This window comes from Lethenteron reissneri, chromosome 31 (assembly GCF_015708825.2).
Source record: "Lethenteron reissneri isolate LAM-NWPU_2019-01 chromosome 31, ASM1570882v1, whole genome shotgun sequence".
NCBI classification, from domain to species: Eukaryota; Metazoa; Chordata; class Hyperoartia; order Petromyzontiformes; family Petromyzontidae; genus Lethenteron; species Lethenteron reissneri.
The window spans coordinates 9,343,356-9,360,616 of record NC_083809.1 but is presented as its reverse complement, the minus strand read 5'-3'; the positions used below and the strand labels follow the sequence as shown (position 1 = coordinate 9,360,616).

General features: G+C 54.0%; 1 protein-coding gene across 1 annotated transcript; it reads left to right on the top strand.

Annotated features, from left to right (window-relative positions):
- Positions 1-2,361: 2,361 nt before the first annotated feature.
- LOC133349763 (uncharacterized) lies at positions 2,362-16,414 on the top strand. Its single transcript, XM_061563481.1, has 12 exons — positions 2,362-3,309; positions 3,813-3,868; positions 4,946-5,021; positions 5,855-5,927; positions 6,922-7,086; positions 9,338-9,495; positions 10,286-10,581; positions 10,850-11,251; positions 11,759-11,826; positions 12,969-13,196; positions 14,486-14,618; positions 15,202-16,414. The coding sequence occupies exons 1-12, from the start codon at positions 3,271-3,273 to the stop codon at positions 16,136-16,138; spliced, it is 2,631 nt and encodes an 876-aa protein (XP_061419465.1). The 5' UTR covers positions 2,362-3,270; the 3' UTR covers positions 16,139-16,414.
- The last annotated feature ends 847 nt before the right edge of the window (positions 16,415-17,261 follow it).

The following is a 17,261-nucleotide window of genomic DNA, read 5'->3' as shown; positions in this document are numbered from 1 at the left end:
TCCGAGCGAAAAAAATTACGTGCAATTTTACAACTTGTATTCATATGTAGGATCCTAAGAGTAAAGACAGTAAAGATAGTGCAGCAATTAACTTTTAATTGAAAAATAATGTGCAAAACATTGGGCCAATTTTTGGCCAAAAACGACGTAGGTTTGTCCGTAGATTTATCTTTTTGGGTCCAAATTTTTACGTGGAATTTCCCAATTTCCTTTTATAATCTGTAGCACCCCTAAACTAAAAACATTGCAGCAATTAACTTTTTGTTGAGAGTAAGGTGCAAAAACATTGGGCCATTGTTTTTTGGCCAAAATCGACTTTGAAACGTATTTTCACACAGCCGTCACGCAGTGATGTCCAGACATCGTTGTGTTCAGGGGGAGGGCATGTGGTGTGCCGGGTGGAGGAGGCCCCAAATGTACACATTTTTTTAAATAGACCCCCCCCTCTCTACATCTAACTTTAATCGTATTTTATATAGAGCGCCTTCACTCGTTGCGCTTGACATAGTTTACAAAACGGTGACAAGAATAATTTAGATGGCGGGGGTTGTGCACGTGTTGAGGAATGAGTGATAGCGAAGGAGCGGATGGGCGAGGGGAGGGAGGAGAAAGGGCCACAGCTTAAATCACAACAACAACAACAGCAAATAGTTTCTTCTTGGGTACCCCATGCGCGACCACCCCAGGTGCGCCTATTATTAAAACGAAATGGATCACGGTACGAACATGACATCCCGTGTCAATGTGAATAATGTGCAGGTTGCAGTCACTGGGGGGGGGGGGGGGGGTCCCGCAGCAGCAGAGAGGGGGGGGGGCTGCTCACCGTGCCTCTTGGCGGCACGTGGGGGGTCGCCTCTGGTTGAGGGGGGGGGGGTCGCGTCTGGGGGGGGGGGTCGAGTCTAGGGGGGGAGGGGGTTGCATCTGGGGGGGGGGGGTCGCGTCTGGGGGGGGGTCGCGTCTGGGGGGGGGGTCGCATCTGGGGGGGGGTCGCGTCTGGGGGGGGGGGTCGCGTCTGGGGGGGGGGGTCGCATCTGGGGGGGGGAGTCTCGTCTGGGGGGGGGGGGGGTCGCGCCTGTTCAGAGCCGATGCAGCTCCGTCTCTTCCTTCTCTGCTGCATCAGTCGCGTTCCTCGACCTTCTGCTGACCCTGGCGACCTCCAGATCTCGGGACGTGTCGCACCCCCATGGTGGGGGCTCCGGCCCCCGTCCACGCAGCTTTGCCCGTGCCTGCCCACCACCGTGACCAATGTCCCAGATGATTGTGAGCAGAGAGTCAGGGACCCCCCCTCGAACGAGCGGACAATGTAACCCAGAGCTCTGGCGTTCGTGTCTGTGTTCAGCAGCTGTAGCAGACGGCCACATGAGTTCAATTCCCGGCCATGGTGACGATGTAATGGTGAAGTGGTCCAGTGCACCGTGCTCGGTAAACGCTCTTGCCTCCAACAGCCTGTGTAGGCTACACGGGGGAGCTTTGTCTTTGTTCTTTAATAAGTTAGGCACTGATCAGGGGTTGACAGGTAGAGTAGTGGAGTGCATCCCTGTCAACCCATACCGTTTACCCCTTATTCTTGTACAGGGACATTGAGTTTTCAGGTCCATACGGCGTAACAGCCATTTCAATGCGGGCAAAAAACAAATGTTTTTTGTCTATTTGTTTGCTTTTCACCCTTTTGTGATGGGACTTTGTAGGATAAACGTTGGGGTCTAAAAGGGGCACGTGGTTGACCAATGAGGTTTGAAGTTGTCTCTAACCAGGTAGGGCACTAAATTTCGATTTAAAGCTTTCGTGACTGCAGGGATTCATATTCTTGGTTCTTTCAGTAAAGTCACGTAGATGGAAAATAATACAATAATAAAATAATAAAAATAAAACAAAATTCTCACGACGTTTCAATTGCAACACAAGTAACCATCATCAGCTGTGAAACCCACATGGCACTTGCCAAGGGGTTGCCACGGCAACGGACGCCACGAGGCGCGCGCGGGGGGGCGGGGATTGGCGGGAGATGACGTCACCACGCGACCCCTCCCCTCCACCCCACCCCCTGGCGCGAGCCGCGCTCGCTTTTGGCGGGAGACGCCCCCCCCCCAAATCACGTGACCTAGCAGATTAATATCAATGCGCCTGCAAACAACACGGCCGCCCCCCTCCTTCCTCCCCCTCCTGCCACCACTTTCCACCCCGGTAGGACACAAACGCCGCTCATTCGAAAATACAAAAACAAAACCGCGTTCAATAAAAACAAAAAAACTTAACCGCGCGTTCCTTTACACGAAAAAAAACTCCACAATCAGAGACGAACTACTTTTCGGTGACGTCATGATGGGAGGTTATAAGTATGGGGGGGTGTAGGGTTTTTGTTAGTAGGCGGTGGTGCGGCTCAGCTGGCGGTTCATTCGAGTGGAGCTGTCGCTGCGGCCGCGTCGACGAGTTGAAGCTCCTGAGGAGGAGACGGAGCGAGGCGCGTTAATGGGGATCGTGTCTTCTTGGCGGCGAGTGACAGATGCCGATCGACTGAGAAGGAGGAGGGGGGTTAGAGGAAGAGAGACGCAGGGAGAAAGTGTCCGGCTCCGTGCGCCACTGTAGCTGCTACTGCTGCAGCTGCAGCAGCAGCTACACCACCGATCCTGCTCCCTCCAACCCGTAACAGACTCTACGCTGCTGTCTATTATTATACCAAAGTTGCACTCCTAGTATACGCCATACAACTCGTTTATACTTTTTTTAACGCAACTATACACACCACTCATACTCTATACACACAACTCATACTCTATACACATACACAACTATACACACCACTCATACTCTATACACACAACTCATACTCTATACACATACACAACTATACACATACACAACTATACACACCACTCATACTCTATGCACACAACTATACATCACTCTATACACAACTGCTTCTATACTCGCCACTAGTCAATACACCCCTAGTGTACACCCTCCCTACTCTGTACAATACTATCAAATACGTCCTGTCTATATACAACCCTGCTCCATAGTCATCTGTACACCCTCAGATTCCCTACACGCCTTGTCCTCTCCCCTCTGCTCTCTCTCGCTCTGTCTACCCCCTTCTCGTCTGTCTCTGCCTCCTCTCCCGTGTGGCCCCCCGTGCCCCCCTTCTCGTCTGTCTCTGCCTCCTCTCCCGTGTGGCCCCCCGTGCCCCCCTTCTCGTCTGTCTCTGCCTCCTCTCCCGTGTGGCCCCCCGTGCCCCCTTTCTCGTCTGCCCGGGCCTCATCTCGCCCCGCGATGCCGAGGGCCGCAGGGGGACACAGGCCACTTGGCCAGGTGAGAGGAGTTTGCACCACCATCATTATCATTAGCAGCACTAGCACCGGTTTTTATCATTATCATCGTCAAAGGCAGCATTAGCATCATCAGCAGCATTAGTACCATCAGCAGGTGCATTAGAAATGTCGTAAAGAAGCAGCATTAACAGTAGTATCGGCATCATAAACAGTCGTATCATCAGGAGCATCAGCATTTGCAGAGGTAACAGCAGCAACGTTAGTAGTATCAGCGGTAATACCATTAGCAGTAGTGGTAGTATCATCAACATTAGCAGTAGTGTAATCAGCATAGTGATAAGCAGTAGCAAATACAGCAGCAGCGATGAATGGGTGCCTGGTGAAATGTGTAATCATTGCCAATGTGGAGTTAAAAGGTGGCCGGGCGTGGTGCTGGCCACCCACCCACCCCATCGTGTGCCTTTGCCGGCCTTCATTAGACGCTACTTGTTGACGATACAAACAATCTGTTGATGCGATATTTTGTCGTCGTCCCATGTGTAGATGGTGTCGTCTGGCAGGCTCAGCGGACCCCCCAAGCACAAGGGCGGCAAGCGGAGGTGGATAAGCGGCTCAGCCATGCAGACCCGTCACTCGGCCACTACACAGATTTGGCCACATCACTTAGTGGCCTAACCCCCCAAAAAAAATTATTAATCGTAAATTTTAGCTGTGAAAACCTGCTACGCGTTAAGTCGGGGTGGTGGTAGCTGTAGACGTGGGTTTTTTATTGGGTGCAATTGTGAATATCAGCCATATCAGATAGTACATCTAATCGGCATAATCATTGGTTGACTGCAGCTCAGAGACTGTCCTACAAGGCTGGTGCCTGTAATCCAGCACTGGATCACATGCAGCAGCGAAGGTTGGTGGACCACAGATGATGTGAAGCTCCTTTCCCGTGGGTGGGCGTCAAGGAGGAGCCATAGCTTGGCTTGCCAGGAGAATGCGGTACAGCAAAAACGTGGACTCCACCCGTTTCCTCTACATGGGATCGAGTGTTGTCCCCTTGCACAATTGGGTTGTCTCTGGGTTCGCCGGTTTCCTCCAACGTGTATTAACATTAAAGTGGACCATAGCATCTTTATATAGAAAGAACCGGAGAGCTTGACCAGTTGTTGACGCTGGATCATCGCGTGGTTGTTCCTGCCCGCTTGTCTGCGGTTCCTCCTCACATATAGAGCCCATGAGAGGGAGCGAATACTCCACTCTTGAAGGGTGCTGTACATGTATAAGTCTGAATTATGATTATTCCTGTGGGTGTCAAGTTGCCACACCCTTGTTCACATGGTGGTGGTACAGCAAAATGTCGACTAATGTCCATCTTTTCGGGCGTTTCGGCTTCTTCCCACACATATAGAGACTCATTAATAGGCTGAAAACACCTTAACATAAAATAGGAGTGCAGAGCAATGCCAACATTTGGTAATAGCTCCTCACCGTGTGGCTGGTACCTTCCTGCTCGTTAGTGGTTCCTCCTCGCGGCTCTGGAGCAAGTGCCCACTGTCATCTGTGAAAAAATGTTTTATAGCTCATCGGATTCCTCCAGTATAGATAAATATTCTGATGTGTGGCAGTGGCGGCGCTTTACTACAAGTTGAGATTGTTATTGAGATCCCCTGACCTTGTGTGTGCAGGTCGAGCAGCCTGGGCAGGAGGGCCGTGTCGCCAGACTCGGGATACTCGCTCTACTCCACCGAGTCCGAGGACCAGGTGCGATAGATTTATAATCGTTGTCCAACCGACCCCAAGCGCTGGGCGTGCTGTGACTCGTGGATGAACCCTAATTTGCCCAAATGGATCTTTCAATTTAATTGGTCCACCTATTTTTATTGGCTGTCCCAATGGCCCTCATGAGTGCTCATCATCATCACCTGCCACCATCAATCCCCTGCTGGATGAAGGCCCCCAAGCCACCACCATCCTTCACGATCCTACAATGCAACAATTCAACGCTCATCACTCAATCTCCTAAGTGGACGTCCCTCTCAGACACGCTCCGTTCTTTGACGACGAGAGAGTGCGTTACATGTGGTCCCGCTGAGTTAAAAAGAGTTCCAATTGATTGTTGAATCGTGCGTGTGAGAATCCACTGCTTGCCATTTATGAAAATTACACAATTTTCTTGCCTTGTGGCCACTGCCGCCCTTATGCCTATCTGTGTTGTCTTTTTTGTTGCCGAGCAATAAAACATCACTTTAAAAGTTGTAGCAGATAAGTGTAACAGGTTTCCTGAATTGAGCAAGGTTACTCTTATTATGAGAGGTTGGCAAAAAAATATGGGAAGGAGAACTCCAAAGTTGAGCCGTAATGCGGGGGAGTTCAGAACGGTGGTCCAAGTCTCGATGCTTGATAAATTTGCAAAATGTTGTGTTTTGTTCCCTCCCGTCTTCTCTTTATGGACGACAGGGCCCAATGAGAGTTTTCCACCTCTTTCTGTTAATGACACCAGCTTAACCTTTTCCTTTACTTGGGTCGCCCTCAATTGAATGTGGTAAATGTTTAATAATGAAACTTGTACTGTAATTGTGCGTCTCCTCCGGCAGGTGGCTGTGATTCACCGTGGCTTGGATCGCTGCGCTGCTCTGCTCCAGGACTTCCTGCTCACAGAGCCCTCACGTGAGTACTGCGTTAACCGTTACCGGAGCGCCCCGTCACTCTGGTCACCAACCTTCATGCTTACTCCTGAGAGCACTCTGACCAGGGCATCCTGGCTTTCATTGCTGACCTTTTCCCTTCAGAAATTCCCGTCTAGGCCAAAATCACAAAGCACGCTCCTAATCATCTTCATCATATCACCGGCAAACACACAAGGCAGCTAGTGTAGGCCAAACATCTCGCTCCATCTCCTCTATTGCCACGCTCTCCTGCCTGCACCTTCTCTCCTTGTACCCGCTGCGGCCTAGCAACTAAGCCCAGGAAGGTACATCTTAACCGGGCGGACATCTAGGTGAGATTAGGGTCTGTTGATTTGGTAGTAATGTATAAACAACTTTTGGCCATGTGGGTGTAACATCTAACATGGCCAGATGCTGAATAAGATGAACCAGAGCTCCGTTATCCTCCTTACCAACCCATTTAAAGTGACTTTGGCGTCTCGCTGAAGTAACATCGCTTTAGTGGATATTAATTTAATATGACAGTCACTCCCGTGCTGTCATAAGAGCGCTGCTGCAGTACTCCTAAAAGTCAATACATTAATTTACTTTCTCTGAGCACGTTTGATGCTTCGCTCCACTTGCTGGCAGATGCTTCCGGCACGCAGCGCGGAACACTCATGCACGGTGACACAAACACACACGGACTTCCAGTTTCACCGTCCTCCATTTATAACACCACCATAGCCAATTAACAGCTCCACAAAAACCCCTAACCAGGGAGCGTTCAAGGGAAACTTTAGCTCTCGTTTGTAGTTATACTCCTAGCCCAACATGCGGCCTATTCTATGTGCGTTAAGCCAGAAATAGTTCCAAACAACTCGCGGTACATCCTGAAAACACCGGAGTGTAATGTTACAGCACGATGGCGAAAACCTAAATAGTGGTGTTAGAGCCGTTTTTTTTTCTTGGTGTCTAACTATAACATTGTTCCTCCCTGCTGCGTGATGATGCAGGACCACAGGGGGCCATGTCCCAGCATCGCCCCGCCAAGTCCTCTGCCGGTGGCCCCTCAAGGCCCCGGGCTAAGAGGTCGCTGTCAAGGACGCGAGCGGACGGAGTCGGCAAGGCCCATGCGGAGCCCCGGAGGACGAGCGCCCCCGCCATCAAGAAAGAGACTTGTAAGTGCTCGCCGATGGGCTAATAATTATTCATAGAACCGTGAAGGGGGGGGGGCAGAGAAGGATTGGATATGTACTTGCGCTTCGCCGTCATGTGTTGCGTGTCATGACGTAACTGTGTTATGTTAAAGGAAGATGGTTGCATTGATAGGCACACCCAGGCTGTTCTGGGTTGTTTGACACCAGCACAAGTAGGAGTGTTGTAGATATGCTTGGGCAGAAAAGGTTCCGCTAGGTCGGGCATGTATGGAGCCCGCATGAGGGCCAGTTACCGAGATAATGGTCTCCATGAGTCCCAGCCACCAAGGGGGAAGTCTTAGAGCAGGTGGTGGCATGGTGTCAGGGGAGATATTCGAGGGCGCTATGTCAACTGTGTAGAAGCTGCGCTATCTGGTGGAGGGGGTAGAACGCGTTGGTCGCGGTGAGGTGCGGTGGTGGTGGTATCAAGGGCTGTGGCCGCAATAACACTGCGCCATGGTGGTACTTTTAAACAGGCGAGGAAATATCCTTCAATAATAGGAGTCTGCTGTAATAAGCCAATATATCCTGCACGGATCAGCCATGGTGAACCATTGGTCAAACACCCCGTGACCAACACTACATGGGTAATGTCTCTTACATTCAGCGGTAGATTGATAAAGGGCTGTAAGTTCCATGATTTACATTTGGAGACCATACTCTGCTATTGAGACCCACAATTAGAGGACCCATGGACTGCCATGAGACCCAGAGAATTGCAGAGGACCATAGACTAAAAGAGACCCAGAGAATTACAGAGGACCAATAGACTGACAGACCCATAGAATTGCAGAGGACCCACATACTGACGGACCCAGGGGCTAACAGTTATGCCCATAGACTTATACAGAGGCTCGCATAGAAACACACAGAGGCCATATACTCACGTAGACCCACACACTCTAGGCTCCTACCCATTGTGATCCAAGCTAGATAAAATTCCCCAAATTATTATTAAATAAAAAAGCTTGATACAGTCTCACAGGAGGCTCGGGTGCGAGACCCCAGGGCCCATGTGGGGGTCCTCGGGACCCTTGCCCCCCATTTGTGTATCAAATTTTAAACCAAGACGTCTTCGGGTATTTACCATGATTGCGGTGCAATGGTGGGAACAGAATTCCGAGATTACACGTGAAAGAAGTTCAACATTAGATACAAAGCAGGCACTTGGGGACTCTGGGCCACGCCCAACCACTCCCGTACTCGCTCACCTCTGCTCCTCAGTTGGCTCCCCCCACCAGACTCCCTGAACACAGAGGGGTAACCCTATTCGACTCTCCTTCTACCCATAGACACCCTCATCTTTTATAGTTCTTGTCCCTGGCTGACCACCTGATGTCCTCCTGGTCCATCGTGCTGTCGTGCTCCAGTTGCTGCAACCTCTCTCGCAGTGCATCCTCCTAACTGGGCAGACTTGGGCTAATCACTGCTTCCAGCCCATTGGTTGATTTGACCCATCACCTGTGAGATTCAATCATTTGCACCTGTGGAGACTATGATTTGCTGTTTCTGTATGCAGAACCAATTCGACCTGATTGATTCTCCAGCTACGAAGTGGACAATGATTATAATATTGGAAAATCGTGCAAAATTATATTTTTTATATGCCCACACATATATTGCTTGTTTGTACCAGATTTGGGACTGTTCATTAACCCTGTGACATTCAGATCAATGAAATATTCATGTATTTATGAAGCAACCATCGTCCAAGTGCAAAGGAAACTTCATAATTCAAGGAAAATGAAAACATTTGGTTTAGAAGGGGTGGTTGCAGAATGACGAGATTCGTGATGGAGAGGCAGCTGAGGGAGGGAGCGCACTCGAGGGAACGTTGCCTTGTAGGACTGAGGGATTGTGACGGCTTGGGTAGGCCTTGAGCTAGCAGTGGATAGATCACGGCTCGCGGTGCAAGCCTGTAATTGAGCACTGGAGGCAGAGAGGGATGGTGGATCACTCAATTTGTGAAGCTCCCTCCCTAACCCGTGGGCGTCAAGGTCTCCATCTCCTGGCTTATTCCCATGGTGTGATGGCAGTACAACAAGTGGGTTAGCTTTCCCGCGCCTTTCAATAATTTTCTCCTCGAGATAGAACAGAAACTGCGCATGTTACAAATTCAAATTATAGAATGTAAATGCAGCTGCATGTCAGGTCTAGGCATGTAACCAACTGCAAGTAAATATGTATACGCCGTTAACGCCACCGCGTGGTTTGTGCCCGCTTCGCTTCTCAGTGGCGGCTGGTGGGAGCACGGCGTTTAATGGACGTCTCGCCTCCTCCACGCCCACGCTCGCCTCGCCGCCACGTGCCCCGCCACCCGCCCCGCCACCCGCCACCAAGCCCACAACGCCGCTTGCCACGCCAGGGCACTCGTACAACAGCAGTCCCCGAGTGAGCATGTTTGCACGCTACGCCAGTTAGTCATTTAAGGCCGTAATCGACTTAGGAGAAGACCAGGACTGATTTAAATATTCCCCACTCATGTTGGCCATGAGCGGGAATTTAACTTCCCACCGCGCACCCCCTTTCCCCCGCACACAGGCGCACGCACACACGAACGTACATGCACACAGGCTAATGCACATTGATGTCCTCACATGGACAGATACACTCATACGTGGTTACACGCTTGGACATGCACGTACTCAGGCAAGCACAAATGGATACGCACACACGCATGCGCCCACCATCGGCCCCCACCTCCTGAGCACCAGACTTACAGTCTCTTCCCTCGCACAGCTCCATCTGTTATCTCTTTTCTACAAGTTGTTAGCAATAATAACCTCGCTCATTTCAAGAAACGTATTACACTTTTACCTATAACACGTTCATAGTGTAGTTTGTTGCTGGACACTTGGACGTTTGGGGCATTGTGTCTCTGCTCAAGAACTGTGATTAAAAAATAATAGGGCGAGTTGATTTAAATTAAGCCCAGGCCAGGTGAAGATGCCACATGACATACGAGGCCAGGAATAATCGCATATATTGCCTTGATCCCAGAGCTTCGTGAGATAAGCTTATTTTGCAAAGGAGATCTGGGGTTCTATTGCACCTTCAGTAGTGTTGTTGGTTGCTGGCCACTTGGCCTTTTGGGCCTTGGGTTCTGTGCTCTGCCACTGATTTAGAAATGGCAACAAAAAGCCGCGGTTTTGCGCACCGCCTCTGCTCCCCGTGCGAGCAGGCGATCGCGAGCAGCGAGCGCGCGTACTCCGCCTACGTCCCCGTCTCCACGGCGACCGCCACGGTGACCGCGGCGACCTCTCCAGTTGCCGTGACGACGCCGGCCACGGCACCGCGCTGCATGGCCCCTTCTCTCCTCCCGCCGACGTCCGAGGGTGGCGCGCCCTGGGCCGGGGGCCGCTGGGCTGACTTGGCGCGGGCTGACGGGGCCCATGCGCGCTTCATGGCCTTGCAGCCCGAGTGGGAGGCCCGAATGACGACGGACGCCAGTGGGGAAGAGGACGTGCCCCAGGACAGGTGAGGCCACTGCCAAGGCAACCACGTCGGGTGACGGCACAGTGGTGACACTTGTGCCTAACGGCAATAAGGGCCTAAGTTTGATTCCCAACTCGGGCCCCTTCCTGTGTGGAGTTTAACACGTAGGCTTTAGCCTTCCAACTCCTATGTAGAGTTGGTATATTCTCCCCCTGCTCTACAGAGTGTGTGAGTACACGTTGTTCCATCCCGTGATGCTCATTGAGTGCCCCGTGACCCCATACGCTTCCGCTCCGTCTCCTCCACGCAGGTTCCTGGAGCAAGCGGCGTGGGGCCACCGTGGCCCCGTGACGGCGCTTGGCGCCGACGGGAGAGCCGAGCGGGATGGCCTGGACAACGACCGCGATGACGTGGGCTCGGACCAGGCGGTGGCGGGGGGCACGCAGGCTGGTGGGGGGCACGGGGAGGCGGCGAGGAGAGCGGGAGCGGTGACGCGTGGCCTGGCGCAGCTGCGCGAGCTGCTTGCGCGGCAGGACGTGCGCGCGTGCGTGCACCTGCTGGCAGAGCTGGAGCACAGCGTGGTGCTGCTGGCGACAGCCCTGCCGGAGCCCGACCAGCAGGCGGAGGCAATGCTCCCGCAGCCCACGGGGTCGCCGGGGTCACCGTCACGCACCCTGGCGCTCATGCGAAGCGAGAACTCGGTGCTCCACCGGTATCTACCGTTCACCGCCGCTCGCCGCCACCATTCGCCACCGCTCACCCCCGCTCACCACCGCTCACCACAGCACTTCGCCAGTACCCACAGCTCACCATCGCTCACCACCGCGTCACACTATCCACCACTTACCACCACGCTATACCGCTCACCACAGATCCTCTCAGCTCGGTCTCCAATGACTGCACAACCATTGTGTTACGTTTGGGTCGTTGCTCGCTCTGCACGTTCGGGCTCCAAAGGGTGAGCTTGCAGCAAACACCCTTGGCAGGGCATCTGAGAGTTGTGGCCCCTCCCGTGTACAGGGAGAGACCCGATTGCCGAGTCTACGCGGGCCGTACACCCGGGTGTCATGGTCGAGGCCGTGCGACGTCGGAGTTCTAAGTGCGCGTCTGCCTACGTTCTCGTGACGACGCGATTCCATGTGCGCAGCTGGTGTAGAATTTGTGCCGTGTCTCTTGAAACCACGTAGCACGCTCCGTACACTGCGTGTGTCGTGCGTAGGCGCGTGCAGACGCTGTCGCAGCAACTGAGGGAGAGGGAGCGGCCGGACCCTGGCTCGAACGCCGAGTGTAAGTGGTGCCCCCTGCCCTACAAACACGGCGCGAAATCACCCGGCTTGACGCAATCGTGCGTTCGGCGGCGGTGCGACGTCACGGACGGTGTAACCACACGGGTCTTTTGCAGAGCAGCGCAACCCCTCACTGTTAGAGCACGGCCCACGGATATCGCAGAGCCACCTCTGAGATCCCTGCTTCAAGTGGCTTCTGATCCACACATTAGGAGCAGGTCTTTCCTACCTGCCCTGTTACTCGGAATAATGTCTGTCACAGAACAGTCTCAAACCAACACTGTAATTCGGCTAAATTAAGTGGTTGTTTTTGTGCACCCAGTGGTGACCGGGCTGAGATCATCACCAGCTTCTCGGGTCTACTGAGCTGTCGGTCTTCGCGCCGTCACCAATGACTGTACAGAAACTATCACGTTAAATTTAGCTTGTCGTTTTAATATTGGATCATTTCAACAAATTGCTCGGTGCCATCCGCGGCAAGGGAGTTTCACAACGTCTGTGTGATCCACCAACCCTTGCTGTTGCCTCCATAACGATGGACTACAAGTGCATGGCACAGCATAGTAGCCACCACTGCCACCGGCTTGCGAACAAATGCTCTTTACGGAGAGTGTGAGACGGTGTGCCGCTAGTGCTGAGAATGAGTGACCTCACAAGTCGCAGCTCACCACAAGAGTTCTAAATGAACGCCTCTGCATCTCATGACATTGCGCTGCCAGTCGCACGACTGGCAATACGTGGGGTGAGATGCGTGTCGTGCCTCCGTCCTCACATCTCAAGCTGTATCTCTCATGTCCCTTCCATTGTGCTACCTCATATTGTGTCTCTCATCTCTCTCGTATCTCCCTCATCTCCCGCGTGTCTCCCTCGCGTCCCACGTGTCCTACTCGCGTCCCACATGTCTCCTTTGTGTCTCACGTGTCTCCCTCGCGTCTCACGTGTCTCCCTCGCGTCTCACGTGTCTCCCTCGCGTCTCACGTGTCTCCCTCGCGTCTCACGTGTCTCCCTCGCGTCTCACGTGTCTCCCTCGCGTCTCACGTGTCTCCCTCGCGTCTCACGTGTCTCCCTCGCGTCTCGCGTGTCTCCCTCGCGTCTCGCGTGTCTCCCTCGCGTCCCACGCGTCTCCCTCGCGTGTCTCTTCAGTGGCGCACCTGCGCGCTGCGAACGCGGCGCTGCAGGAGCAGCTGAGCCGGAGTCGCGCGGAGACGCAGGCCGAGCGGGGGCGCCACGACCAGCTCTCCCGCCAGCTCGGCCGAATATGGGGGGGGCCGGGACCCGACGGCAGGGAGGGCGTGGGGGGCACGGAGGCGAGAGGACCCGAGAGCCTGGGGACGGCGCACTGGGAAGAGGAGGCAGCGCGCGTGCGTGAGGGTGCGTCGTGTTGGCGTGAATCCCACTACACGAGCGGCTCGTCCCTAGTGGTCGTGACTCCGCTTGTTCGTCCAGGGAAGCCTCGCTCTTCTTCAGGAGGGTCCTGTTTCTCGCAATAGTGGCCAATGTTGCTTCTGATTGTGTGATCCCAATTGAGTGATTTGCGGGGAATTTTGGCAGCATTGGGGATGTTTTGGACGATACCGGTTACACTGCATGTGGGTTTAGCTGTGGAAGTAAACCGGAGTACCCAGAGGAAACCCATTCAGAACAGAGGGAGAACATACAAACGCCACGCAGAATGGTGCCCAAGTTGGCAATGGAACTCAGCAACTTCTTGCGGCGAGGCACGAGTGTCACCACTGCACTGCCACCCATGCTGTCGTGAATGTTTACGACGCGACCGTAACACGATCGGCTCTCCTCGCGTAGTAAACGTAGCTGCAAATAGTCATTTAAGGAAAGCAGAATCGCGCTATCCACATGTGGAACGCGCAGAGGTGTCTCGCCGCTGTGCGAGCACTGAATTGGTGTTCAGGTCACGCTGATTGAGACCACGCGAGGGCTTTGCTATCGATCTCCTCCCGGGCCCGTGGCCTGGAGGGCCACGTGCCTTATTTTATCCACTGCGCGATTTTGGCCACGTTTAACGACACGGTAATGCAGCCCAGCGATGGCGTGTCCCACGCTTGTTGCAGAGGTTCGCGGTTGGAATTTGGCTGGCCCACCCTGCTTATCACTGTAGGTGTGTTGATCATAAGTTAAAGATATCCTGACGTCATTCGCAAGAATAGGCAATTTTGTTGCCGGCGTCATGGGCTAAATTCTTCTTGCCAAATTCTAAAATGAGACCGTAAATGACGCCATTGAGATCACACACACAGCAGCGACCATTGCCCCCTATCGGCAGACTGATACCTGTTTGCAGGCCAGGTGTGGAGTCACCTTGTGGCGTACTCGGACAGCTGCTCTTAAGACGCCCCAGCACAAAAAGGCGCTCAATCAAAAGCAGTGATTGTCATCGTTAGGGCCACTGTCGCGAGTGGCGAATCTCAGGCCCCGCCGTTCGGGTGTTTGGCGACAGCATAGCTGAGTGCCACCCTGTGTGGCAGCTGCACACGCAGGCCCCGTGCCCTGGGTCGTGTCTCTCCATGTCTCCCTTGCATCACCCCTGTGTCCCTGTCCGTGTCTTCCCACATCTTCCCGTGTCTCCCCGTGTGTCCCCCCCCACGTCTCCCCGTGACCCCCCCGTGTGCTCTCTCCCTTCCCCCCCCACTGCCTCCCGGTAGAGGTGGACGAGGCGCTGTGCTGCCTGCGCTCCGTGCGGGAGCAGCTGCAGGCGTCGCGTGATGAGGCCGAGGGGCTCCGCGCGGCGCTGGTGCAGAGGGAGCAGGAGCTGCACTCGTTGCGCCAACTCTCAGCGTACGCACATGCAGACCCACGGGACACACGTCCACTACTCGCATGCGCACAGCGACACACACAGTGACGTTCTCGCAGGGAAATAAGGAAACGCACGTACACAGATACAGAGATAGGTCCATAAAGACATGCACAAGGACACAAGAACACACGTGTATGGACATACGGCCACACACGGGACATTCACAAACATGCAGGGACGCAGCACACACATGGACCGCACGTGGATACATGGACAGGCACGCATCCACATACAGATACACACACTCCGATGTGTGCATCTGCCTGTGGGGAGTGGTGGCGCAGTGGTTAGCATGCTGCGCTTTGAACCAGGCGACCTGAGATTGATTCATGCTCACAGCTAACATCAGTGACGATTATCTGACCGGTCCCCTAGGTTAACTCTGCGTCAAACGAGTACCTGGTGCAGTGTACAAACATCGCCACAGGGGAGACAAAGGTGGTCAGGCGTGGTCCTGGCGACACCGACCCCCTTGTGTGCCATGCTGACCATCATTACAGCACTTGCCCCAACAGTCTGGTAAAGCTCAATGGGGGATCTTTGTCTTTGTTTGCGGAGCAGGACCCTGCAGGGCAGCATGACGCGGCTGCTGTCGGAGCTGAGCAGTGACGTGCGGCCGGGCTCCTGCTCGCCCCCCAGCGTGGCACCGCCCCTCGCCCGCCCCACACCCGCACCGCAGGGCCCGCTCCAGCACCGGGCTCCCGGCTCTGCACGGCACTGGGAGAGGGGCATGGGTGGCGCAAGTCACGGCGGTGGTGGTGGGGGGGGTCAGGGCCACTGGGACGTCATGGGCAGTGCAGCTCACGGTGCTGGGGGTAACGATGGCACGGGTCAAGGTGTCACGGTGGAGACCAGTAGGGGTTACGGTGACCGGGGCCAGGGTCACGGGGGTCAGATTACACTCGATCAGCCCTCGGGAGAAGCTCTGAGAGCGGCCGCTAGCTCATCAACCTCCGTCACGACCGCCGCAGCCGCGGGCGCTGCGGCCTCGGGCGTCGTCGCCACGCATCTGGACCGCTCGAGCACGCCGCTGTCCACCACCCACGACGACACAGACTACCTCGACCCCGCACCCGCCCGGCCCATGGGCAGCGAGCCCCCGCCCTACCCTCCTCCCTTGCTTCCTGCTCCCCCGGCAGCCAAGTGGCCCTCGGCCGCGGGAAGCTACCCCGGCTCGGAGATCGCGTCCCCCCTAGCGAAGGCGGGCGGTGGCGGCTGGGGCCCCCCGGGAGGGTCGGCGAAACGCTGGGCTGAGGCGGGGGGCGAGGAGGTCGACGTGGGGAGCGACGCGGGGAGTGATGCGTGCCGCCCCCCTCCAGTGCTGCTGCCACTGCGGCCTCTGCCTGACTGGAGCTTCTCATCGGTGGGCTCTGGGTCGCTAGCGTCGACGTCGACATTCACGTCGCGCGACGACCACGCGTTCCGCCACGGCCTGGCCTCGCTTGATGCCAGCATAGCGCGGCTCCAGCATGCACTCACGTCGCGCCTCCGGCCGTGAGTGAACACCGGTCCCCCTGAAAGGGAACGGGGTTTGTGCGCGAGTGCTCAATGCAGTGTGTAGATGTAATTAATGTACACATTTTGTATATTGGTAATGAATGTTGGGTTTGTTTTTAAATAAACGCCAAGTTTGATCAAAATTTATATTGGCACCTTGATCAAAAGTGAAATGATCATTACCAGACTTGGCGTTTTTATTGTCTAAAAAAATACTAAAACTATTTCCTTAACCTGCATCTGACTCGGTAACTTGAATCACGTTGGGGCACACAGTGCACGCCCCAGACAAATCTCGAGGGCTATGGTACAAAAATCACTCGCACGCACCACCATTGTGCATCGGGACTGCCTTAGAAGCAATATTGCCACCAGTCCAGAACTCGACATCATCTGATCCATCGCATGTGGGCATCATTTATAGTTGCTGCCAAACAATGTAAATGGATGTTTCTAAACAGAGGACAAAACCACATGACCACCATGGGGAGAGAGCAAACACGTAGGGCTCCAAATATACAACAGGCATCACCAGGGTCCAGGATCTAACCCACGTACGCCTGTATAGCAGGTGACAGATTCATGGAGATTTCCCAGCAAGAGCTGGACCAAGCTCTGCAATCTCCTCGATACTCTTTCTGGAGAGTTGAAGGCAAAGCACCTTCTGGGTACCTGCTTTATTTACATAGCTGCACCTACAAAACTACTTGGACCACACATCCAAATATAGGATCAAAGCTTGGTTAACTGTTGACTTTGAAAATCTGCACGCTTTACAAATTTGACGGCACTCGCCATGTAAAGCATTGCTATTATACTGCAAAACATCACCACATGGCACATACCATACAAACACTACTCTCTGTGGCTTGTGCAACTAAACCCACAACACTTTGCTGTACAGAGGTTGAGAAGGGTTGGGGGCAGTTTAGGTGGGGCAGAGGGCTGAGTGGGCCTCGTTTGGCATTTTTCCCCAGCCCACCAAAAACCTTTAGGTGACATGGATTCCTTCAGTTGGCATTTTCCACGAAGCGTCAGTGTCACTGTAGCGCATATGCCAGGCTTGATGCATCCTTGAGGTCATTTCAGCTCCTTCAGTTTGTTTTGTATGGGAGGAGACCGAA

Coding starts and splice junctions, on each gene's coding strand:
- LOC133349763 (XM_061563481.1), top strand. CDS start 3,271: ATGCCGAGGGCCGCAGGGGGACACAGGCCACTTGGCCAG. Junction 5,022..5,854: donor CCACCGAGTCCGAGGACCAG/GTGCGATAGATT, acceptor CTCCTCCGGCAG/GTGGCTGTGATTCACCGTGG. Junction 11,827..12,968: donor CCCTGGCTCGAACGCCGAGT/GTAAGTGGTGCC, acceptor GTGTCTCTTCAG/TGGCGCACCTGCGCGCTGCG.